Source organism: Nerophis lumbriciformis, linkage group LG39 (assembly GCF_033978685.3).
Source record: "Nerophis lumbriciformis linkage group LG39, RoL_Nlum_v2.1, whole genome shotgun sequence".
Classification (NCBI taxonomy): Eukaryota; Metazoa; Chordata; class Actinopteri; order Syngnathiformes; family Syngnathidae; genus Nerophis; species Nerophis lumbriciformis.
This window is the reverse complement of record NC_084586.2, coordinates 15,447,501-15,472,500: the sequence shown is the minus strand read 5'-3', so window position 1 is coordinate 15,472,500 and position 25,000 is coordinate 15,447,501. Positions and strand designations below refer to the sequence as shown.

Below are 25,000 nucleotides of genomic sequence, written 5' to 3'. Positions count from 1 at the left end.
TGGGTTGTGAGTTTTTCCTTGCCCTTACGTGGGATCTGAACAGAGGATGTCGTTGTGGCTTGTGCAACCCTTTGAGACACTTGTGATTTAGGGCTATATAAATAAACATTGATTGATTGACTATGCAAAGCCAAAGCCATTTATCAACAACACCCACAAACGATTACATTTTCCCACTCGTTGCCGTTTTCCCTCGTCCGGTTGAGGCGGGAAAAGGAAAGGAGGCGAACTAAAAACCTCATGAAAAAAATCCAAATTCAAACTCAAGAGTATTATACTCTCTGCTCGCTATCAGGTTTTCTTTCATGTCTCCTCACGCCTGATAAACGTGAGTTAAGATGTCAAACATGATAAGTCTGTGCCTTTGTAAGCAGAAGATGATTAAAAAGAAAATCGGTGGTTGGTTAGATATAGTATCTTATAAGACTGATATACAGTACAGGCCAAAAGTTTGGACACACCTTCTCATTCAATGAGTTTTCTTTATTTTCATGACTATTTACATTGTCACATCAAAACTATGAATGAACACATGTGTAATTTGTATTATTTTCTTTTCAGCGCTATTATTTTCTGTTCCACTTCCTGTTTACCTCCATTTACCTGCACTTCGCCTGTTGTCTCTGCACTCTGGGGTCTCGACAAACACCGGAACGCAGTACTCTGTGGCAAAATATGTAGTATATATTGCAGAAAATTGCGTTCAAGTGCCTAAATATAATGTTTTAATTGTACAAATTCTGTTTTAGTGTCAATATGTCATTTGTAACAAGTAGTGTTTTGTAGCAAAATGTGTTGTTTTCATTGCAGAAAAGTATGTTTTGTGGTAAAATATTCAATTTTCATTGCAGAAAATAGTGTTGTATGAGATGTTGTTTTTGTTGGCAAAATGTGTTGTTTTCATTGCAGAAAATTGGGTTTTGTGTTCAAGTCTGCAGTTTTTATTGCAGAAAATAGTGTATTAGTGTCAAGATGTGTTGGTTTAGTTGCAACAAATAGTGTTTTAGGGCACAATATGCTGTTTTCATTGCAGCAAATAGCATTTTAGTTGCCAAATATGTTGCTTTCATTGCAGATAATACTGTTTTAGTTTCAAGTGATGTTGTTTTAGTTGCAGGAAATTGTGTTTTGTTGCAGAATGTGTTGTTTTCATCGGAGAGAATTGTGTTTGGTGGCAAAATATAGTGTTTTAACTGCAGATAATAATGTTTTAGTGGCAATATTTGTTGTTTTTTAACAGAAAAATGTGTTTTGTGGGAAAATACGCTATATTAATTGGTGATAATAGTGCTGAGATGTCTTGTTTTATTGCAGAAATGTGTGTTTTAGTGTCTAGATGTATTGTTTTCATTGCAAAAAGTTGTGTTTGGTGGCAAAATATAGTGTTTTAACTGCAGACAATAATGTTTTAGTGGCAAGATATGGTTTTTTTTTTTTTTTTTGCAGAAATAGTGTTTTAGTGCATACTTGCCAACCCTCCCGGATTTTCCGGGAGACTCCCGAAATTCAGCGCCTCTCCCGAAAACCTACCGGGACAATTTTTCTCCCGAAAATCTCCCGAAATTCAGGCGGAGCTGGAAGCCACGCCCCCTCCAGCTCCATGCGGACCCGAGTGACGTCAGTTGCGCAACACCACGTAAATCGTTGGCCAACCAAAAAGTAACCCCAGTACGCTATAGCCAACATTCACCAGGAGATGGCAACAGACAAACATAGATCACTATTACATTCCTCCCCTTTTAGAAATGTATAGAAGTTACTCAAAATAAATAAACAACCCAACCAAAAAATGCAACAGCTCAATTAAAAAACTGTACTTAAGCCACATTCTTTTCTTCTTTTTTTTTTAGTACTGAACTCTTAACCCTCATTTGTAAAAAAAATAACATGCTTATTATACAAACAGTATTTGTACACCTTTAACACAGATTTTTATACTGTCTTCAGAGATTCAGTTTTTTTGGTGGTACTCGAAACCTTTCTGGGTACCTGCGAAAGGGTGTTCAGCATGGTTAGAAAAATAGTGACAGAGAATAGAACAAGGATGGACAATTCAACCCTTAACTCAACAATGAGTAGATGAGTGTTATGTGTGTGTATATGTGTAAATAAATTAACACTGAAATTCAAGTATTTATTTTATTTTTATATATATATATATGAAATACTTGACTTGGTGAATTCTAGCTGTAAATATACTCCTCCCCTCTTAGCCCCGCCCCCAACCACGCCCCCGCCCCACCCCGACCACGCCCCCCACCTCCCGAAATCAGAGGTCTCAAGGTTGGCAAGTATGTTTTAGTGTCAAGATTTGTTGTTGTTTTTGAACAGAAAAAATTGTTTTTGTGGAAAAATATGCTATATTAATTGGAGATAATATTGCTATAGAGCTGATATGTGTTACTTTATTGCAGAACTGTGTGTTTTAGTGTCTAGATGTATTGTTTTCATTGCAAAAAATGGTGTTGGTGCCAAAAAAATGTTGTCTTAATTACGTAACAAAAAAAGGTGAAATAACTGAAAACATGTTTTATATTCTAGTTTCTTCAAAATAGCCACCCTTTGCCCTGATTACTACTTTGCACACCCTTGGCATTCTTGTACAAGTAGCTCGCTCATCATCACCGCTTGTACACACGATAGAATATGCATTCCATGATAGGTAATGTTAGCCATGCAGATTGCTATCATTAGATATAATGCTTCAAATCCTTATGATGATACTGTGTTTATATGCATGAGTACACGTGTGTTGCTGTGTACGTTGTTGGAGTGTGAAGTGAATTAATGAACTCATATTATGTTTTGCATATGGTGAATGTTCATATTCACCTTGGAGAAAGCAAACCACCAAGTTTAAGTAAATTGTGGTATTTCAGTTTGAGCACATAACAAGATAAGGCCCCTTAGTTCGACATTCGCAGGTCGATTGGATCTCTTCTCGTAGGAAAGAGGCCCTAATTGGGACTTCGGAATGCAAAAGTGATAGCTCTATACTTGAGAAAAGACTACCTGTGTAGCTCAATGCCAACATTTAAGTTATGACTAAAAGCAGTTGTTTTTCGGACACTTATACACTGCTCAGTGGCCCAGTGGTTAGAGTGTCCGCCCTGAGATCGGTAGGTTGTGAGTTCAAACCCTGGCCGAGTAATCAGAATCAGAAATACTTTATGAATGCCCGAGCGAAAATTAAAATGTTCAGCACAATCCCATTCAAGATCAGACAAACATTGCAGGGAGACAGAAAGCGAATTGCTGACGGGTCTGCCAACTTCCGGCACCCCTTACAAAAAAGGTGAGATACAGGTAAACAATGTCATACCATACCAAACACTATAACAATGGGACCCATTACCTCCCTGCTTGGCACTCAGCATCAAGGGTTGGAATTGGGGGTTAAATCACCAAAAATGATTCCCGAGTGTGGCCACTACGGCTGCTCACTGCTCCCCTCACCTCCCAGGGGGTGAACAAGGGAATGGGTCAAATGCAGAGGACACATTTCACCACACCTAGTGTGTGTGTGACAATCATTGGTACTTTAACTGTTTTATTTTAACGAACATCTCCTTTTAGGGTCAGGATGTTAAAGTTCAAGTACCAATGATTGTCACACACACACTAGGTCTGGCGAAATTATTATCTGCATTTGACCCATCACCCTTGATCCCCTCTGGGAGGTGAGAGGAGCAGTGAGCAGCCGTAGTGGCCACACTTGGGAATCATTTTTGGTGATTTAACCCCCAATTCCAACCCTTGATGCTGAGTGCCAAGCAGGGAGGTAATGGCTCCCATTTTTATAGTCTTCGGTATGACTCAGCCGGGGTTTGAACTCACGACCTACCGATCAAACCACTAGACCACTGAGTAGGTCTAGTGTTCTCCTAACTTAGCACACACACAGAGAGACAGAGAAAGAAGGATTATAAAACTGATGGTTTGGCTTCTCCAAGTTAAGATTGCCTCATTTTCTTGACCTGACCTCCTCCAGGTACTGCAGTCCTGTATAATGACACTCGCTTGTAATAAAGCAACTTTTGGTTCAGTAAAGCGTCTCCGACGTCTCTTTAGATCCGGCCGCACTGCCGTGTCACCCTTCTGTCCGGACTAAGATGACAAGACCAGAAATACACAACAAGCGTTACTAATATCATTAGTTAATTAAGACATTTTATTTTGCGCCTCAATTTTTTTCTGTGCTCCTAAATGTTTTCATTTCGGGGCACCTGTGCGGCTAGTGAAGAAGCTCAGCGTATAAACATCCTTAATCACTGGTCCATGCGATAAAGAGCAGCGTTAAAAAGAGGATGACCAGAGTCACGTAGAGGATGAAGAAGATCCTGTTGATCCTCCTGGCCAGTCGGCTCCAGTATCCCAACTCCTCTTTCTGGCCGCCGTGCAGCAGCCTCAGCGTTCTTTCCATGGCCTTCAGCTCGTCCGACAGCTTCTCCAGCGTCTGGCACAGCATGCCGCTCCGACTCTGTGGCAAGGCTTTCATTTGTCAATTGGAATCCTTTTACATCCACAGGTGGGTCTCAGTCTCACCTCTCTGGCTCCGAGTAACATCGGGTTTAGAGCTTCGCTGGCAGGCATGGAGCAGATGCGTCCGCAGTCGTTTCCCAGGACCATACCTGGAAGCAATATCGAAATTTGCACAAGGGAAACCAAAAACATCCTTACATGCAGCCAAGACTTCATGCACCTTCATTACGACAGTTAGGCTGTTGGTTGAGGACGTGGTTTTCATCCCCGTTTAAGTGGCTTTTGTAGTCCTTCTCCACCAGGTACATCACACAGATGGTCTCCAGTAGGCTGAGCAGCATCAGACCAAAGATTCCGATGCAGTAGACGGCTGAGGCGGAGCAGAAGACCCCCGGTGAGCGCAATCGTTTCTGGGGAGGAAAGTCGCCGGCTCCTTACCGATGAGCGGAATCCTGTTGGTGGAGGACGGCAGGATTTCGTTGAAAATGAGCTGCATCACGGTGACGGCCAACAGCACGGTGATCTTGAAGCTCAGCTTCTCTCCACCTCTGTCCGAGATCAGGAAGGAGGCCAAGTCCAGACCCAGGAAGAACAGGATGGGCAACACGAAGTTGACGATGTAGAGGATGGGTTTTCTGCTCATGGTGATCTGAGAGAAGGTAGGACAGCTTCCATTGATGTTGTGGTAAATTATACCGTGTACCATTTTCTCATATGATTGTGAACTAGCATGCATTTGTATTAGGTCACACAATTTTTTAGGAAATATGCCCTGATAGCTTTGGGTGCAGATGTCCATCACAGCTCATCAAGGGAGCGGTGGCTCTTGCCCCCAGGACAATTGGAATCCTAGAGGAATGCAGGCTCGGATTTTAGGATTGATTATAAACACATCAACAACATCTGGTAGGAGCCCCCACAGGTAGGAGTAGAGATCAGAGGTCGGAGGAAACCTGACTCAAACTGAGCAGAGGGATAAGGTCAGGAAATAGATAGACTGGCCAAACAACAAACTGGGCTTTGTCCAGACTGAAAGAGTAAGGGTCTTCGTGTAAAAGGTATTTAAGGGCAGTGGTCCAGAGGACATCAAAAGAGTAATCAGGCCCATTCTCTTTCTCCTGGAAGCTGCAGTTCCAGTCTGAGGCTCGCTAAAACAAATAAAGCTTTTTGTTCGACGATTCCTGGTTGGCATCTTCTTGGCTCATCACACAGTCACTCTGTCCTGGGAGAGTGTCACCATCAACAAATATACAACAATGTCATCATGCATAACTACTCTAACGACCTTTTAATAACATTTTTGTCTCATTCGTCCATTTTTGTGCTCAGATCAATTGGCTCTCTAGCGCCCCGTGTGGGAAGTTAGAGTATGCAGTAGATCCCCACCTAGTCGCAGTTTGGCATTTGCACAGAAAATTGTGTTTTTAGACAAAATATGTTTTATTTATTCCAAAAACATTGCGTTATAATATGTTGTTTTTATTGCAGGTTTTGTGTCGATATATTGTGTTGGACATAATAGTGTGAGAGTCCAGTCCATAGTGGATCTAACATAATAGTGTGAGAGTCCAGTCCATAGTGGATCTAACATAATAGTGTGAGAGTCCAGTCCATAGTGGATCTAACATAATAGTGAGAGTCCAGTCCATAGTAGATCTAACATAATAGTGTGAGAGTCCAGTCCATAGTGGATCTAGCATAAAAGTGAGAGTCCAGTCCGTAGTGGATCTAACATAATAGTGTGAGAGTCCAGTCCATAGTGGATCTAACATAATAGTGAGAGTCCAGTCCATAGTAGATCTAACATAATAGTGAGAGTCCAGTCCATAGTAGATCTAACATAATAGTGAGAGTCCAGTCCATAGTGGATCTAACATAATAGTGAGAGTCCAGTCCATAGTGGATCTAACATAATAGTGAGAGTCCAGTCCATAGTAGATCTAACATAATAGTGAGAGTCCAGTCCGTAGTGGATCTAACATAATAGTGTGAGAGTCCAGTCCATAGTGGATCTAACATAATAGTGAGAGTCCAGTCCATAGTAGATCTAACATAATAGTGAGAGTCCAGTCCATAGTGGATCTAACATAATAGTGAGAGTCCAGTCCATAGTGGATCTAACATAATAGTGAGAGTCCAGTCCATAGTAGATCTAACATAATAGTGAGAGTCCAGTCCATAGTGGATCTAACATAATAGTGTGAGAGTCCAGTCCATAGTGGATCTAACATAATAGTGTGAGAGTCCAGTCCATAGTGGATCTAACATAATATTGTGAGAGTCCAGTCCATAGTGGATCTAACATAATAGTGAGAGTCCAGTCTATAGTGGATCTAACATAATATTGAGAGTCCAGTCCATAGTAGATCTAACATAATAGTGAGAGTCCAGTCCATAGTGGATCTAACATAATAGTGAGAGTCCAGTCCATAGTAGATCTAACATAATAGTGAGAGTCCAGTCCATAGTAGATCTAACATAATAGTGAGAGTCCAGTCCATAGTGGATCTAACATAATATTGTGAGAGTCCAGTCCATAGTGGATCTAACATAATAGTGTGAGAGTCCAGTCCATAGTGGATCTAACATAATAGTGTGAGAGTCCAGTCCATAGTGGATCTAACATAATATTGTGAGAGTCCAGTCCATAGTGGATCTAACATAATAGTGTGAGAGTCCAGTCCATAGTGGATCTAACATAATAGTGTGAGAGTCCAGTCCATAGTGGATCTAACATAATAGTGTGAGAGTCCAGTCCATAGTGGATCTAACATAATAGTGAGAGTCCAGTCCATAGTGGATCTAACATAATAGTGAGAGTCCAGTCCATAGTGGATCTAACATAATAGTGAGAGTCCAGTCCATAGTAGATCTAACATAATAGTGAGAGTCCAGTCCATAGTGGATCTAACATAATATTGTGAGAGTCCAGTCCATAGTGGATCTAACATAATAGTGAGAGTCCAGTCCATAGTGGATCTAACATAAGAGTGAGAGTCCAGTCCATAGTAGATTCAACATAATAGTGAGAGTCCAGTCCATAGTAGATCCAACATAATAGTGAGAGTCCAGTCCATAGTGGATCTAACATAATAGTGTGAGAGTCCAGTCCATAGTGGATCAAACATAATAGTGTGAGAGTCCAGTCCATAGTGGATCTAAGATAATAGTGTGAGAGTCCAGTCCATAGTGGATCTAACATAATATTGTGAGAGTCCAGTCCATTGTGGATCTAACATAATATTGTGAGAGTCCAGTCCATAGTGGATCTAACATAATAGTGTGAGAGTCCAGTCCATAGTGGATCTAACATAATATTGTGAGAGTCCAGTCCATAGTGGATCTAACATAATAGTGTGAGAGTCCAGTCCATAGTGGATCTAACATAATATTGTGAGAGTCCAGTCCATAGTGGATCTAACATAATATTGTGAGAGTCCAGTCCATAGTGGATCTAACATAATATTGTGAGAGTCCAGTCCATTGTGGATCTAACATAATATTGTGAGAGTCCAGTCCATAGTGGATCTAACATAATAGTGTGAGAGTCCAGTCCATAGTGGATCTAACATAATAGTGTGAGAGTCCAGTCCATAGTGGATCTAACATACCGTATTTTCCGCACTATAAGGCGCACCTAAAAACCAAAAATTTTCTCAAAAGCTGACAGTGCGCCTTATAACCCGGTGCGCTTTATATATGGATAAATATTAAGATTCATTTTCATAAAGTTTCGGTCTCGTAACTACGGTAAACAGCCGCCATCTTTTTTCCCGGTAGAACAGGAAGCGCTTTTTCTTCTACGCAAGCAACCGCCAAGGTAAGCACCCGCCCCCATAGAACAGGAAGCGCTTCTTCTTCTACTGTAAGCAACCACCCGCCTGCGTAGAAGAAGAAAAAGCGCGCGGATATTACGTACGTTTCATTTCCTTTGTGTGTTTACATCTGTAAAGACCACAAAATGGCTCCTACTAAACGACAGGGATCCGGTTCATGAAAAGACGCAATCTCTCCATCCGCACACGGATTACTATTTCACAGCAACTGATATTCCTGTGAACCGCACTGTGGATACAACGGGAGCACGTACGGTGAATATTCGCACCACAGGCAATGAGAAGTCGTCCTTCACTGTGGTTCTAGCTTGCCATGCTAATGGCCAGAAACTTCCACCCATGGTGATATTCAAAAGGAAGACCTTGCCAAAAGAGACCTTTCCAGCCGGCGTCATCATAAAAGCTAACTCGAAGGGATGGATGAAGAAAAGATGAGCGAGTGGTTAAGGTAAGTTTAAGTTTACGCGAAGAGGCCGGGTGGCTTTTTTCACGCAGCTTCGTCCATGTTGATATACGATTCCATGCGCGCCCACATCACGCTGGTTTTAATATATTATTAAAGTTTGACTGACCTATTTGACTGTTTTTTTGACATTCCTTTAGCGCAGTTAGATGCGGCTTACAACACGGGGCGGCTTATAGGTGGACAAAGTTTTGAAATATGCCGTTCATTGAAGGCGCGGCTTATAACCCAGGGCGCCTTATGGTGCGGAAAATACGGTAATAGTGTGAGAGTCCAGTCCATAGTGGATCTAACATAATATTGTGAGAGTCCAGTCCATAGTAGATGTAACATAATAGTGTGAGAACTCACGACCTACCCATCTCAGGGTGGACACTCTAACCCAGACCTGGGCAAATTAAGGCCCGGGGGCCATATGTGGCCCGTTAAGCTTTTCAATCTGGCCCGCCGGACATTCCCAAATCCTTTTTTTAGATCTTCAAGATGTAAAGTGTAGCTGCCATTATGATGTGCAGTGATGTTTTCTAATGACCGTAAGTCTTTAACTATACAAAGTATTCCAATGGTTGGAATCTGCACTTTTGCATGATATACTAGTTACTATGGTCATATCATTAGTTACTATGGTCATCTAATTAGTAACTATGGTCATCTACGTCACAGCAGCTCAGACGAGGCATCAAGCAGTGTGGGCGGGAAGCGTTTCCACAGATGCGGAAGGAGATTTTCACAACAAAGTTCTAAAGCTTAGTGATGTATCAGATCCATCAGATTGTATGTGGGTTTATTTTGTACCCTTCGCATTCACATTTAAACGTTTGTTGCATTTTTGTTGCGTTTTACTTGATTGTAAAATATGTCGATCGAAAGGGGGTGTGGGTCATAAAAACTAGCCAACTCCTTAGAAATAACCCATAAATAAGACCCAACGCGCTCAACTTAGCATTTGGATGGACTCAATAACCCAGCATTTCAAGAGAGAATCACTCCACAATCTCCTTTTTGGGTTGTTACTTGAATTTTGGGCATGGGCAATTTCCCAGAGCTGATCTAACCAGTAACCCAGCAGGCTGGGTTACTGGTTGGGTCACAAAAAATAGCCAACTCCTTAGAAATAACCCATAAATATGACCCAACGGGCTCAACCTAGCATTTGGGTAGACTCAATAACCCAGCATTTCAAGAGAAAATCACTCCACAATCTCCTTTTTGGGTTGTTACTTGAATTTTGGGCATGGGCAATTTCCCAGAGCTGATCTAACCAGCAACCCAGCTGGTTTGGGTCACAAAAACTAGCCAACTCCTTAGAAATAACCCATAAATATGACCCAACGCGCTCAACTTAGCATTTGGATGGACTCAATAACCCAGCATTTCAAGAGAGAATCACTCCACAATCTCCTTTTTGGGTTGTTACTTGAATTTTGGGCATGGGCAATTTCCCAGAGCTGATCTAACCAGTAACCCAGCAGGCTGGGTTACTGGTTGGGTCACAAAAAATAGCCAACTCCTTAGAAATAACCCATAAATATGACCCAACGGGCTCAACCTAGCATTTGGGTAGACTCAATAACCCAGCATTTCAAGAGAAAATCACTCCACAATCTCCTTTTTGGGTTGTTACTTGAATTTTGGGCATGGGCAATTTCCCAGAGCTGATCTAACCAGTAACCCAGCTGGCTTGGGTCACAAAAACTAGCCAACTCCTTAGAAATAACCCATAAATAAGACCCAACGGGCTCAACTTAGCATTTGGTAGACTCAATAACCCAGTATTTCAAGAGAGAATCACTCCACAATCTCGTTTTTAGGTTGTTATTTGAATTTTGGGCATGGGCAATTTCCCAAAGCCTGATCTAACCAGTAACCCAGCTGGCTTGGGTCACAAAAACTAGCCAACTCCTTAGAAATAACCCATAAATAAGACCCAACGGGCTCAACTTAGCATTTGGGTAGACTCAATAACCCAGTATTTCAAGAGAAAATCACTCCACAATTTTCTTTTTGGGTTGTTACTTTAATTTTGGGCATGGGCAATTTCCCAAAGCCTGATTTAATCAGGAACCCAGCTGGCTTGGGTCACAAAAACTAGCCAACTCCTTAGAAATAACCCATAAATAAGACCCAACGGGCTCAACTTAGCATTTGGTAGACTCAATAACCCAGTATTTCAAGAGAGAATCACTCCACAATCTCGTTTTTAGGTTGTTATTTGAATTTTGGGCATGGGCAATTTCCCAAAGCCTGATCTAACCAGTAACCCAGCTGGCTTGGGTCACAAAAACTAGCCAACTCCTTAGAAATAACCCATAAATAAGACCCAACGGGCTCAACTTAGCATTTGGTAGACTCAATAACCCAGTATTTCAAGAGAAAATCACTCTACAATTTTCTTTTTGGGTTGTTACTTGAATTTTGGGCATGGGCAATTTCCCAGAGCTGATCTAACCAGCAACCCAGCTGGCTTGGGTCACAAAAACTAGCCAACAGCTTAGAAATAACCCATAAATATGACCCAACGGGCTCAACCTAGTATTTGGGTAGACTCAATAACCCAGCATTTCAAGAGAGAATCACTCCACAATCTCCTTTTTGGGTTGTTACTAGAATTTTGGGCATGGGCAATTTCCCAGAGCTGATCTAACCAGTAACCCAGCTGGCTTGGGTCACAAAAACTAGCCAACTCCTTAGAAATAACCCATAAATATGACCCAACGGGCTCAACCTAGCATTTGGGTAGACTCAATAACCCAGCATTTCAAGAGAGAATCACTCCACAATCTCCTTTTTGGGTTGTTACTTGAATTTTGGGTGGGCATGGGCAATTTCCCAGAACTGATCTAACCAGTAACCCAGCTGGCTTGGACCACAAAAAATAGACAACTCCTTAGAAATAACCCATAAATATGACCCAACGGGCTCAACCTAGCATTTGGGTAGACTCAATAACCCAGCATTTCAAGAGAGAATCACTCCACAATCTCCTTTTTGGGTTGTTACTTGAATTTTGGGTGGGCATGGGCAATTTCCCAGAACTGATCTAACCAGTAACCCAGCTGGCTTGGATCACAAAAAATAGACAACTCCTTAGAAATAACCCATAAATATGACCCAACGGTAGAGTGTGACGGACCGTGTAAACGATCTCATCGAAGTCGTCGTCGGCGGTGTAGGCGGTCACGGTCATGCTGAGGAAGACCCACTCGTACTGCGTCCTCATCACCTCGTGGGCCTGCTTGGTGGCCTCGCTGGAGTTCTCTCTGGGCTGCAGTCTGATGGCTCTGGCTGGGCAGTGGAAACGGGGCAATTAATTAGCGCGGCTTCATTTCCCGGCGCTGATGATGTAACTCCTCCCGAGTGAACATTAGCTTGAAAGCCATTTGGATCGATGCAAGCTCATTAGGAGCATTTCATATTTCATACAGATTAATCCAAACATGTGTAGGGGTGTCTGTTTGACTTCCTGTTCCTGCTGGCGCTCTTTTTGGGTCAGTGGGCGTGGCTTTCGTTATTATTTTAATTTTTTTACATTTGTCTATGGGGCATCATGAATTCTGTCTAGCAACAAGCAACACGTTTTTAGCATGTAAAAGTTGTATTGGGTAGTTTTCAACCCAGCTGCTGGGGATCTATTGGACCAAACCAATGCTGGCTTAATTTAACCCAGCAAGATGGGTTTCTTATCTAACCCAGCTAGATGTGTAATATATTCAACCCAAATGCTGGGTTATTTTAATGTTTTTGTACAAAACCCAAACACAGTGTAGTTGTCACGTTGTGTAAAAGGTAAATAAAAAGAGAATACAATGATTTGCAAATCCTTTTCAACTTATATTCAATTGAATAGACTGCAAAGACAAGATGTTTAATGTTCGAACTGGTTATTTTTTGCAAATATTAGCTCATTTGGAATTTGATGCCTGCAACATGTTTCAAAAAAAGCTGGCACAAGTGGCAAAAAAGACTGAGAAAGTTGAATTGCACAGTAGGGTATTAGGGTAGAATATTGTATAGGGGTGAATTATTTATTATAAGTTAGAGTTCAAGATGGTGACAGTTCTGGGAAAGAAGCTGTCTCTGAGCCTGTTTGTTCTGGCTCTGATGCACCTGTAGCGCCTGCCCGACGGTAGCAGGTCACCCCTATACAATATCCTACCCTAATACCCTACTGTGCAATATTACCCTTCGAGTGCACTGATTGTTATTACTCCAATATTCTTGTCTTGTTCTGTATATTGTACAGTATTTTGTATATTGTTTTGTGTATTGTACAGGATTGCTTATTATTTTTATTGGATAGTAGTCTTTTTATTTCAATTCTTATTTTGTATCTTTATTACTTCTTGTGTAATTTATTTTTATCCCATATTTGTTTCCACTACCGCACCTTAAGTTGGAGTCCTTAATCTCGTTATATGCAAATATAATGACAATAAAGTCCATTCTATTCTATTGTATTCTATTCTATTTGGAACATCCCACAGGTGAACAGGCTAATTGGGAACAGGTGGGTGCCATGATTGGGTATAAAAGCAGCTTCCATGAAATGCTCAGTCATTCACAAACAAGGATGGGGCAAAAGTCACCACTTTGTCAACAAATGCGTGAGCAAATTGTCCAACAGTTTAAGAACAACATTTCTCAACCAGCTATTGCAAGGAATTTAGGGATTTCACCATCTACGGTCCGTAATATCATTAAACGGTTCAGAGAATCTGGAGAAATCACTGCACATAACATTGAATGCTTGTGACCTTCGATTGCTCAGGCGGCACTGCATCAAAAAGTGACACCAGTGTGTAAAGGATATCACCACATGGGCTCATCTGTAAGTGCAAGCTAAAACTCTACTATGCAAAGTCAAAGCCATTTATCAACAACACCCAGAAACGCCGCTGTCTTCGCTGGGCCCGAGCTCGACTAAGATGGACTGATGCAAAGTGGAAAAGTGTTCTGTGGTCTGACGAGTCCACATTTCAAATTGTTTTGGGAAACTGTGGACGTTTGCGACATCTACAGGCAGAAGTTGGGTGCTTGCAAACTACAAGTTGCAATACCGACCTCTGGCCATAGTAGTCATAAATTGTTAAGATGTTTGGACTACAACCACAATGGCGGTTGTATTGAGAACTACAAAACAAAATGACGTACACCTACTTTCGGTTTTAATTCCACGCCCACTTTGTGGGACGTCACCACTCCTGAACAAATAAGCATTTAACCCTAACCCTAACCCTCTAACCCTAACCATAACCCCAACCCCAACCCTAACACTCACCCTAACCTCTAAAAATCCTCTCACTCATATTTCTTAATATTTCTTAATTTCCTCTTGGGGGTTAATAAAGTACTTCTGATTCTGATATGTGACAGGTTATAAGTTAACTTATAAAGTACATACAAACCTTGTCTTTTACTTTTTCCTCCCAAAGACCGAGGCTGACCACTTGACGCCGTCTCAGGAGGTAGAGAGAAGCCAGGAGAGAATCACTCCACAATTTTCTTGTTGAGTTGTTACCGTACTTGAATTTTGGGGATGGGCAATTTCCCAGAGCTGACCTAACTAGCAACCCAACTGGTTGGGTCACAAAAACTAGCCAACTCCTTAGAAATAACCCATAAATATGACCCAACGGGTTCAACCTAGCATTTGGGTAGAATCAATAACCCAGCATTTCAAGAGAGAATCACTCCACAATCTCCTTTTTGGGTTGTTACTTGAATGTTGGGCATGGGCAATTTCCCAGAGCTGATCTAACCAGTAACCCAGCTGGCTGGGTTACTGGTTGGGTCACAAAAACTAGTCAACTCCTTAGATATAACCCATAAATAAGACCCAACGGGCTCAACTTAGCATTTGGGTGGACTCAATAACCCAGCATTTCAAGAGAGAATCCCTCCACAATCTCCTTTTTGGGTTGTTACTTGAATTTTGGGCATGGGCAATTTCCCAGAGCTGATCTAACCAGTAACCCAGCTGGCTTGGGTCACAAAAACTAGCCAACTCCTTAGAAATAACCCATAAATATGACCCAACGGACTCAACCTAGCATTTGGGTAGACTCAATAACCCAGCATTTCAAGAGAGAATCACTCCACAATCTTCTTTTTGGGTTGTTACTTGTATTTTGGGCATGGGCAATTTCCCAGAGCTGATCTAACCAGTAACCCAGCCGGCTTGGTTACTGGTTGAGTCACAAAAACTAGCCAACTCCTTAGAAATAACCCATAAATATGACCCAACAGGCTCAACCTAGCATTTGGGTGGACTCAATAACCCAGCATTTCAAGACAGAATCACTCCACAATCTACTTTTTGGGTTGTTACTTGAATTTTGGGCATGGGCAATTTCCCAGAGCTGATCTAACCAGTAACCCAGGCAGCTGGGTTACTGGTTGGGTCAGAAAAACTAGCCTACTCCTTAGAAATAACCCATAAATATGACCCAACAGGCTCAACCTAGCATTTGGGTCGAATCAATAACCCAGCATTTCGAGAGAGAATCACTCCACAGTCTCCTTTTTGGGTTGTTACTTGAATTTTGGGCATGGGCAATTTCCCAGAGCTGATCTAACCACTAACCCAGCTGGCTGGGCTACTGGTTAGGTCACAAAAACTAGCCAACTCCTTAGAAATAACCCATAAATATGACCCAACAGGCTCAACCTAGCATTTGGGTAGACTCAATAACCCAGCATTTCAAGAGAGAATCACTCCACAATCTCCTTTTGGGGTTGTTACTTGAGTTTTGGGCATGGGCAATTTCCCAGAGCTGATCCAACCATTAACCCAGCATTGTTTAGTGTGTAAGGGTGTAAAAAAAAATAATTTTCTTTGTGACTCACACGGGTGTATGATGGACCTGTAGGTGAGGTTACATCTCTGTTTGTCGAAGGGGAACTTGTAAATGTGCATCCGACAGGTGCTGACCAGAACTTGGTCGTTAATAAACTCCACGTTGCCATTAGCACTGATGGCCAGATATGGACTGGGCGGTGCTTTGTTCCTCTCCATCCTGTTGGAAGACATCCGTAGAGGAGGTGATTATTCTGGCTTAAAACAAAGGGGACCGCCTTTCTAATGGCCTACCTCTCCGTGATGGTGAGGTCAGGCTTCCATAGGACCTCGGCGGGAAGAAAGACATTATCTATTCCGCAGAACTCTTCGGGGTCCCAGGAAATGTATTCATTGTGCCACCTCTGCACCGCGGCGGTAGGAGAATTAGGGGACCATTCAAAAAATGTTTTAAAAAAAGAGCAAAAAGCTTTTAGAGGAAAGCCGGAACCTCACCGTGACGGTGAAGACGTAGGGGATAAACTTCTGCTCCTTCTCCACCTGCACACAAACACATTAAGCGATGATAGAAACAAAACTTTTATCGATCGCATAAAGCGGGTTCGCCACATTTACCACATCCAGGATGGCGTAGAGATGAACCTCCAGGGACACAGTAGTGCGTTGCTTGTAGTTTCTCACCGGCCTCGCCATGATGTACAGCTCGTTGCTTTTGGTCAGGTTCAGGTGGTCCAAGACATCCTGGTAACTGCAGGCAGACTCTGACACATTGCCGCCCACTGCAACATAAACACAATCATAATAATAACTAGAAAATTCCCACGGAAATGTTGATGGGCCTGCTATCTGTGCCCTGGACCTCTGGCCGGGGGTCGTCGGAAGGCGCCATACTTTTAAGAAGGTGCGGGGTGTCTGAATCCGTGAGTTTTAGGTGTAACTGTACAAAATGAGCTATAGAGTTAGCCTAAAACATTAGCTTTCATTAAAATGTAACTCTTAGCATGTGTGCTAACGATGGCATGCTAACAGTTAGCATGTCTCACATATCAAGTAACACGGATGTAAGGTGTATGACTACGGAAGTCAAGAAAAAAGTGAAAAAAACCAGCAAAAAAGTTATCATGCTAATATTAGCTTGCTAACGTTTTCATGCTAACAGTTAACAAGTGTCACGTACCAAGTTATTTGACTCTGGTGTAAACAGAAGCAAATTTAGCTCAAAAAATATCATGCTTATGTTAGCATGCAAGGCAGCTAACGTTAGCATGCCATCAGTTAGCTCGTGTTGAAAGTAGACAGGTGTGTGAGCAAAATGAGACGTTAAGCACCGAGCTACGTGAAGGTATGGCTGAGCTACAAGAGGAGGTAATCATGTCTTTTTGGCGTTTGTCTCAGAGCAATTGTCCATTAAAAGGGTATCTACCCATTAAATTGGCCCATATTTTTTTTTTCATTCGTGATTAGCGTCACCATGGTAACACGAAATGTTGCCAACTTAAAGTACCGTCGTAGGCGCGAGTGAGACTTTTCCGATGGTATAACATATGTGGGGGTTTGTTGGCCGATCCGTCTCGTATTAATCGTTAGAGAAACATGCGGAACTATAATAACAAAAGTTGAAGTATGAGGAATAATAATATGGGCTGCAGCAGGCCCATAATATCATCATCATACCTTATGCATAGTTCAATTAAAACATCACCGAAGAGTGTTTAAGGTAATTATTTGCTTATGTTATCAACATATCTTGAACATGCTTTTCAATTAAGTGTATTGACATATTCTGATTTATAATTAGGCAATCTTAGGCTCTTAGAAAGGTGTTTTCGCAGTGCTGTTTTATGCCTGGTTTTGCCTTCCTGCTGTCTCATTAGCTGATTGCAAATTTCCCTCCTCGAGAGCCCAGCCTGCCGCACCTGGCAAGGTACGAAAGAGACTTTGGACAATGTTGACTGTTCGTCCACCAGTGTGTATTAAGTTTTTCTCAGAAACCTCAATCAATCAATCAATGTTCACTTATATAGCCCTAAATCACGAGTGCCTCAAAGGGCTGCACAAGCCACAACGACATCCTGGGCTCAGATCCCACATCAGGGCAAGGAAAAACTCAAATGAGAAACATTGGAGGGGACCGCAGATGTGGGATCGGGCGACCGGGGCAATGGACGTAGAGTGGATCCAGTATAATATTGTGAGAGTCCAGTCCATAGTGGATCTAACATAATAGTGAGAGTCCAGTCCATAGTGGGGCCAGCAGGAGACCATCCCGAGCGGAGCCAGGTCAGCAGCGCAGAGACATCCCCAACCGATGCACAGACGAGCGGTCCGCCCCGGGTCCCGACTCACACCTACGTCTCAATCACACACTCTCACTCTTTCCAATGACTGTCAAGTCGTCGGGGGGGATAACTGCGATGAAGAAGCAGCCAGGCTGCGCCAGTTCCCGTAGTCCTTAGTGGCCGCCGATAGCTCTGGGGCCGACAGGTCCGTCCATGTCTTGATGATGTCTGTCCAGGATTTCCGTGGTCTTCCTTGCTTGCTTCCACCCTCTAGTGTGCCCTGCATGATGGTCTTGCACAGGTTGTTGTGGCGGCATGTGTGGCCGAACCAGACTAATTTCCTTCTTTTGACTGTTGCAAACAGGGGGTTTTGGTGACCAACGAGTCTTTCGACCTCACCTGGCACACACTCATCGGTTTTGTGTTCGTGGTATGTTATCTTGAGTATTCTTCTGAGGCATTTGTTTTCTAAGGCTTGTAGTATTTTTCGTTCTGATTCTAATCAGAATCAGAATCAGAATCAGAATAGTTTTTATTGCCATTGTTTGAGAACGGGCAGAGGGGAAAAAACTGTTCAGGTGGCGGGAGGTGTGGGTCTGGATGGACCGTAATCTCCTGCCTGATGGGAGAAGGGAGAATAGTTTGTGTCCAGGGTAAGAAGAGTCAGCTGTGATCGGACCCACACAGAACAGGTCCTGGAGGGATGGGAGCTTGCAGCCAATAACCTTCTCAGCAGCACGTACGATGAGCTGCAGTCGTTGCTTATCCTGGACTGTGGCGCCGGGGAACCACACGGTGATGGAGGAGGCGAGGATGGACTCGATGATGGCTGAGTAGAACTGCACCAGCATCTCGGTCGGCACTGTTGTCTGTCCAGGATTTCCGTGGTCTTCCTTGCTTGCTTCCACCCTCTAGTGTGCTCTGCATGATGGTCTTGCACAGGGCGTTGTGGCGGCATGTGTGGCCGAACCAGGCTAATTTCCTTCCTTTGACTGTTGCAAGAAGGGGTTTTTGGTGACCAACGAGTCTTTCGACCTCACCTGGCACACACTCATCAATTTTGTGTTCGTGGTATGTTATCTTGAGTATTCTTCTGAGGCATTTGTTTTCAAAGGCTTGTAGTATTTTTCGTTCTGATTCTAATCAGAATCAGAATCAGAATCAGAAAAGTTTTTATTGCCATTGTTTGAGAACGGGTTCGTAAACTAGGAATTTTACTTGGTGCAATGGTTCAACATAAAACACATAAAACAAAGAATGGGTAATAAAAATGAGCTGTAACTGAGCTATCAGATCTTGTTATTGTTCATGTGCCTGATGGCCGAGGGGAAAAAACTGTTCAGGTGGCGGGAGGTGTGGGTCTGGATGGACCGTAGTCTCTTGCCTGAGGGGAGAAGGGAGAATAGTTTGTGTCCAGGATGAGAAGAGTCAGCTGTGATCCGACCCACACAGAACAGGTCCTGGAGGGATGGGAGCTTGCAGCCAATAACCTTCTCAGCAGCACGTACGATGAGCTGCAGTCGTTGCTTATCTGGACTGTGGCGCCGGGGAACCACACGGTGATGGAGGAGGTGAGGATGGACTCGATGATGGCTGAGTAGAACTGCACCAGCATCTCGGTCGGCACTGTTGTCTGTCCAGGATTTCCGTGGTCTTCCTTGCTTGCTTCCACCCTCTAGTGTGCTCTGCATGATGGTCTTGCACAGGGCGTTGTGGCGGCATGTGTGGCCGAACCAGGCTAATTTCCTTCCTTTGACTGTTGCAAGAAGGGGTTTTTGGTGACCAACGAGTCTTTCGACCTCACCTGGCACACACTCATCAATTTTGTGTTCGTGGTATGTTATCTTGAGTATTCTTCTGAGGCATTTGTTTTCAAAGGCTTGTAGTATTTTTCGTTCTCATTCTAATCAGAATCAGAATCAGAATCAGAATAGTTTTTATTGCCATTGTTTGAGAACGGGTTCGTAAACTAGGAATTTTACTTGGTGCAATGGTTCAACATAAAACACATATAACAAAGAATGGGTAATAAAAATGAGCCGTAACTGAGCTATCAGATCTTGTTATTGTTCATGTGCCTGATGGCCGAGGGGCAAAAACTGTTCAGGTGGCGGGAGGTGTGGGTCTGGATGGACCGTAGTCTCCTGCCTGAGGGGAGAAGGGAGAGTAGTTTGTGTCCAGGGTGAGAAGAGTCAGCTGTGATCCGACCCACACAGAACAGGTCCTGGAGGGATGGGAGCTTGCAGCCAATAACCTTCTCAGCAGCACGTACGATGAGCTGCAGTCGTTGCTTATCTGGACTGTGGCGCCGGGGAACCACACGGTGATGGAGGAGGTGAGGATGGACTCAATGATGGCTGAGTAGAACTGCACCAGCATCTCGGTCGGCACTGTTGTCTGTCCAGGATTTCTGTGGTCTTCCTTGCTTGCTTCCACCCTCTAGTGTGCTCTGCATGATGGTCTTGCACAGGGTGTTGTGGCGGCATGTGTGGCCGAACCAGGCTAATTTCTTTCTTTTGACTGTTGCAAGAAGGGGTTTTTGGTGACCAACGAGTCTTTCGACCTCACCTGGCACACACTCATCGGTTTTGTGTTCGTGGTATGTTATCTTGAGTATTCTTCTGAGGCATTTGTTTTCAAAGGCTTGTAGTATTTTTCGTTCTGATTCTAATCAGAATCAGAATCAGAATCAGAATAGTTTTTATTGCCATTGTTTGAGAACGGGCCGAGGGGAAAACTGTTCAGGTGGCGGGAGGTGTGGGTCTGGATGGACCGTAGTCTCTTGCCTGAGGGGAGAAGGGTGAGTAGTTTGTGTCCAGGGTGAGAAGAGTCAGCTGTGATCCGACCCACACAGAACAGGTCCTGGAGGGATGGGAGCTTGCAGCCAATAACCTTCTCAGCAGCACGTACGATGAGCTGCAGTCGTTGCTTATCCTGGACTGTGGCGCCGGGGAACCACACGGTGATGGAGGAGGTGAGGATGGACTCGATGATGGCTGAGTAGAACTGCACCAGCATCTCGGTCGGCACTGATGTCTGTCCAGGATTTCCCTGGTCTTCCTTGCTTGCTTCCACCCTCTAGTGTGCCCTGCATGATGGTCTTGCACAGGGTGTTGTGGCGGCATGTGTGGCCGAACCAGGCTAATTTCCTTCTTTTGACTGTTGCAAGAAGGGGTTTTTGGTGACCAACGAGTCTTTTGACCTCACCCGGCACACACTCATCGGTTTTGTGTTCGTGGTATGTTATCTTGAGTATTCTTCTGAGGCGTTTGTTTTCAAAGGCTTGTAGTATTTTTTGTTCTGATTCTAATCAGAATCAGAATAGTTTTTATTGCCATTGTTTGAGAACGGGTTCGCAAACTAGGAATTTTACTTGGTGCAATCGTTCAACATAAAACACATATAACACAGAATAGGCAATAACATGAACTGTAACTGAGCTATCAGATCTTGTTATTGTTCATGTGCCTGATGGCCGAGGGGAAAAAACTGTTCAGGTGGTGGGAGGTGTGGGTCTGGATGGACTGTAGTCTCCTGCCTGAGGGGAGAAGGGAGAGTAGTTTGTGTCCAGGGTGAGAAGAGTCAGCTGTGATCCGACCCACACAGAACAGGTCCTGGAGGGATGGGAGCTTGCAGCCAATAACCTTCTCAGCAGCACGTACGATGAGCTGCAGTCGTTGCTTATCCTGGACTGTGGCGCCGGGGAACCACACGGTGATGGAGGAGGTGAGGATGGACTCGATGATGGCTGAGTAGAACTGCACCAGCATCTCGGTCGGCACTGTTGTCTGTCCAGGATTTCTGTGGTCTTCCTTGCTTGCTTCCACCCTCTAGTGTGCCCTGCATGATGGTCTTGCACAGGGTGTTGTGGCGGCATGTGTGGCCGAACCAGGCTAATTTCCTTCTTTTGCAAGAAGGGGGTTTTGGTAACCAACGAGTCTTTCGACCTCACCCGGCACATACTCATCGGTTTTGTGTTCATGGTATGTTATCTTGAGTATTCTTCTGAGGCATTTGTTTTCAAAGGCTTGTATTTTTCGTTCTGATTCGACCAGGAGTGTCCAAGTCTCTTATCACACGGCATGCTTTTGTAGTTAAACAGACGTCAAACTAGCGTCGCTCAATCCCCCGACCAATGATTCAATACCTTCATGCATGGTGAGGCTTACCTGAGAGGATGGGGATGAGGATGAGAGCAGCAAACATGACCATGAAGTCACTGAGACAAGCTGGTCTTCCCTCAACTTTTTCCAGCAAAGTTTTCCCCCACAGAAATTGTTCTGAGGCCAGTCAGCACAGCAGTGATGATGATGATGATGATGATGATGATGATGATGATGATGATGATGATTGATGATGATGATGATGATGATGCTTTCCAAGGAACAGCGACGTCAATAAGTGATTTAATTAGTGACATAGTTCCACACACATAGGAATAATAAGGGGAAGGGCACTTAAGTTGCACAAATAGGACATTTATATATTATATGTTGTCATATTATAATATTGTTGATAACAGCAATAGAGAGGGACAAACGGTAGAAAATGGATGAATGGAGGGTTAACCAATCCCAGTGCTAGTTATTCAGACTATCAAGGAGTGAAGTGCATAGCATTGAATCTTAATGCTTGGCGGCATCTAGTGGCCAAAAATAAACATGACAAGTCTGTTATTTTGGCACCAGTTGATGAGCAAACAGAAATAATTCCTCAAGACTATGATGAGTTAGATACATTATCTTTATATAACTTGTCAGTCAATAAAAAAAACGGATCGTTGATTAAACAAAAAGTAGATATTTAATATTAATTGGATTTGTTTGGATTAAAAAATGTTTAATTAATTGTGTTGCGTTTATTTTAAATTAAGTAAAATATGTGTTATTGAAAGTCATGCAACGATGAGAAGGAGGATATTATTGCAAATATTGCCAAAAAGGTGTTATTTGTTATTTAATATATCTTAGTCATGATTGAATGTTAGATTGATTTTTTTTTAAAGTATAAGTAGTTTTTTTGGTATTTCCTTATTTTAAATATACATCATATATGAGCTATATTACTTACACTAAGCAAAATAATCTGGAATGCACACACTTGACGCTGATGAGGACTCCACTCCCTTCATAAGCCAGCAATTCCTGCATTCCAGTGCCAGAACATAGCTACCTGTCTCAGCACTGTGATCAACTCTGTGTTTCTCCTCCTCTGTGCTCATCGTCTCGTGTCCTGTGTCGTCATTCCGCGCGGCGTTCCCCCCATTTCCTGGTTTCGAGTTGTGTGTCTCGTCTCCCCGAATTCCCTCTGGCTCCCTGCAGGCTGCCTTCCTGGATCTCGACCCTGTCGCCTGGACACGGACCTTGACGCCTCGCTCCTGCCTTTGACCTCTCGCTGGCCCCGTCACCTTCTCCCTAGTACTGTCACACCAACAAGAGCAGTAATGGCAGTTTTTTTATGTTTTTATTTCAAGAAGTATATAGTAATATTAATGATCAGTCAATGGCTCTTAGAAAAAGCCATTGACTGATGAATGAACCAAAAAATATTTCAAAGTGGATTTTTTTGGTGGTGTAAAGTAATTGGAGCTTTGAATAATTCATAACAACATTGATTTTGATTCATTATTATATTTTGAGCAAGGACAGTTTAAAAAAAAAAAAAAAACCACTCATAAAAGTGTTAAAAATAAGTCATACTTTTTTTAAATATATATTTTTACTTTCAAGGTTGAAGTCTCTAGATCAACTTCAGATCTATCAGTTTATTATACATTTGTGTTATTTTTGAGGTTGTTTGTTTTAGGCCCATTTTGTCAAAGAAAACTTTGTTTTTTTCTATGAAAAACACACAAAATATGCAATATTTTCACCAAAAAATATTTCAAAGTGGAACTTTTGATGTAAAGTAATTGGAGCTTTGAATAATTCATAACCGCATTGATTTTGATTCATTATTATATTTTGAGCAATGACAGTTTAAAAAAAATACAAATAAAACCCCACAAAAATGCTTGGGGACCCAAAAGGGACCCACTCATAAAAGTGTTAAATACAAGTCCTACTTTTTTTTTAAATATATATTTCTACTTATATGGCTGAAGTCTCTAGATCAACTTCAGATCAATCTGTTGATTATTATTTTTTGTTATTTTTGACGTTTTATGCCCATCTTGTCAAAGAAGACGTTGTTTTTTATATGGCAAACACACAAAATGTGCAAGATTTCCCCCAAAAAATACTTCAAAATTGAACTTTTAATGTAAAGTAATTGGAGCTTTGATTAATTCATAATAACATTGATTTTGATTCATTATTATATTTTGAGCAATGACAGTTAAAAAAAAGAAGAAAAAAAAAAAGAAAGAAAAAAAATATATATATATATATATATATATATATATATATATATATATATATATATATATAAAACACTATAATTCTTGGGGACCCAAAAGGGACCCACTATAAAAGTGTTAAAAATAAGTCATACTTTTTTTAAATATATATTTTTACTTTCAAGGCTGAAGTCTCTAGATCAACTTCAGATCTATTTTGTTATTTTTAATGTTGTTTGTTTGTTTGTTTTATGCCCATCTTGTCAAAGAAAAACAATTTTTTTATGACAAACACACAAAATATGCAATATTTTCACCCAAAAATATTTCAAAGTGGAACTTTTGATGTAAAGTAATCGGAGCCTTGATTAATTCATAACAACATTGATTTTGATTCATTATTATATTTTGAGCAATGACGGTTAAAAAAAAAACAGAACACAAAAATGCTTGGGGACCCAAAAGGGACCCACTCATAAGTCATACTCTTTTAAAATATATATTTTTACTTTCAAGGTTGAAGTCTCTAGATCAACTTCAGATCTATTTTTGTTATTTTTTAATGTTGTTTGTTTGTTTTATGCCCATCTTGTCAAAGAAAACTGTTTTTATATGGCAAACACACAAAATATGCAATATTTTCACCAAAAAATATTTCAAAGTGGAACTTTTGATGTAAAGTAATTGGAGCCTTTATTAATTCATAACAACATTAATTTTGATTCATTATTATATTTTGAGCAATGACAGTTAAAAAGAATTAAAACATTTAAAAAATAAAAAATAAAAAATAAAAAAAAAACATAT

The 25,000-nt window shown here is 42.0% G+C and overlaps 1 protein-coding gene across 1 annotated transcript; it reads right to left on the bottom strand.

Annotated features, from left to right (window-relative positions):
* Positions 1-4,264: 4,264 nt before the first annotated feature.
* Positions 4,265-23,077, bottom strand: LOC133577697 (uncharacterized). Its single transcript, XM_072912676.1, has 18 exons — positions 23,029-23,077; positions 22,026-22,136; positions 20,869-21,015; positions 20,425-20,523; positions 20,230-20,376; positions 19,466-19,612; positions 18,702-18,848; positions 18,256-18,354; positions 18,013-18,207; positions 16,193-16,356; positions 16,073-16,117; positions 15,872-15,981; positions 15,628-15,797; positions 11,915-12,066; positions 4,921-5,131; positions 4,703-4,852; positions 4,546-4,631; positions 4,265-4,480 (listed from the first exon to the last, which is right to left on the bottom strand). Exons 1-18 carry the CDS (start codon positions 23,075-23,077, stop codon positions 4,265-4,267), a joined length of 2,445 nt encoding a protein of 814 aa, XP_072768777.1.
* Positions 23,078-25,000: the final 1,923 nt, after the last annotated feature.

Bases quoted from the DNA above. Each gene is read 5' to 3' on its own strand.
- LOC133577697 (XM_072912676.1), bottom strand. From the start codon at position 23,077: ATGAGCACAGAGGAGGAGAAACACAGAGTTGATCACAGTGCTGAGACA. The intron at 18,355-18,701 runs GTGCAGTTCTAC...GATTCTGATTAG, and splicing joins CAGTGCCGACCGAGATGCTG to AATCAGAACGAAAAATACTA. The intron at 5,132-11,914 runs GTCCGTCACACT...ACCTTCTCTCAG, and splicing joins TCGATGAGATCGTTTACACG to ATCACCATGAGCAGAAAACC.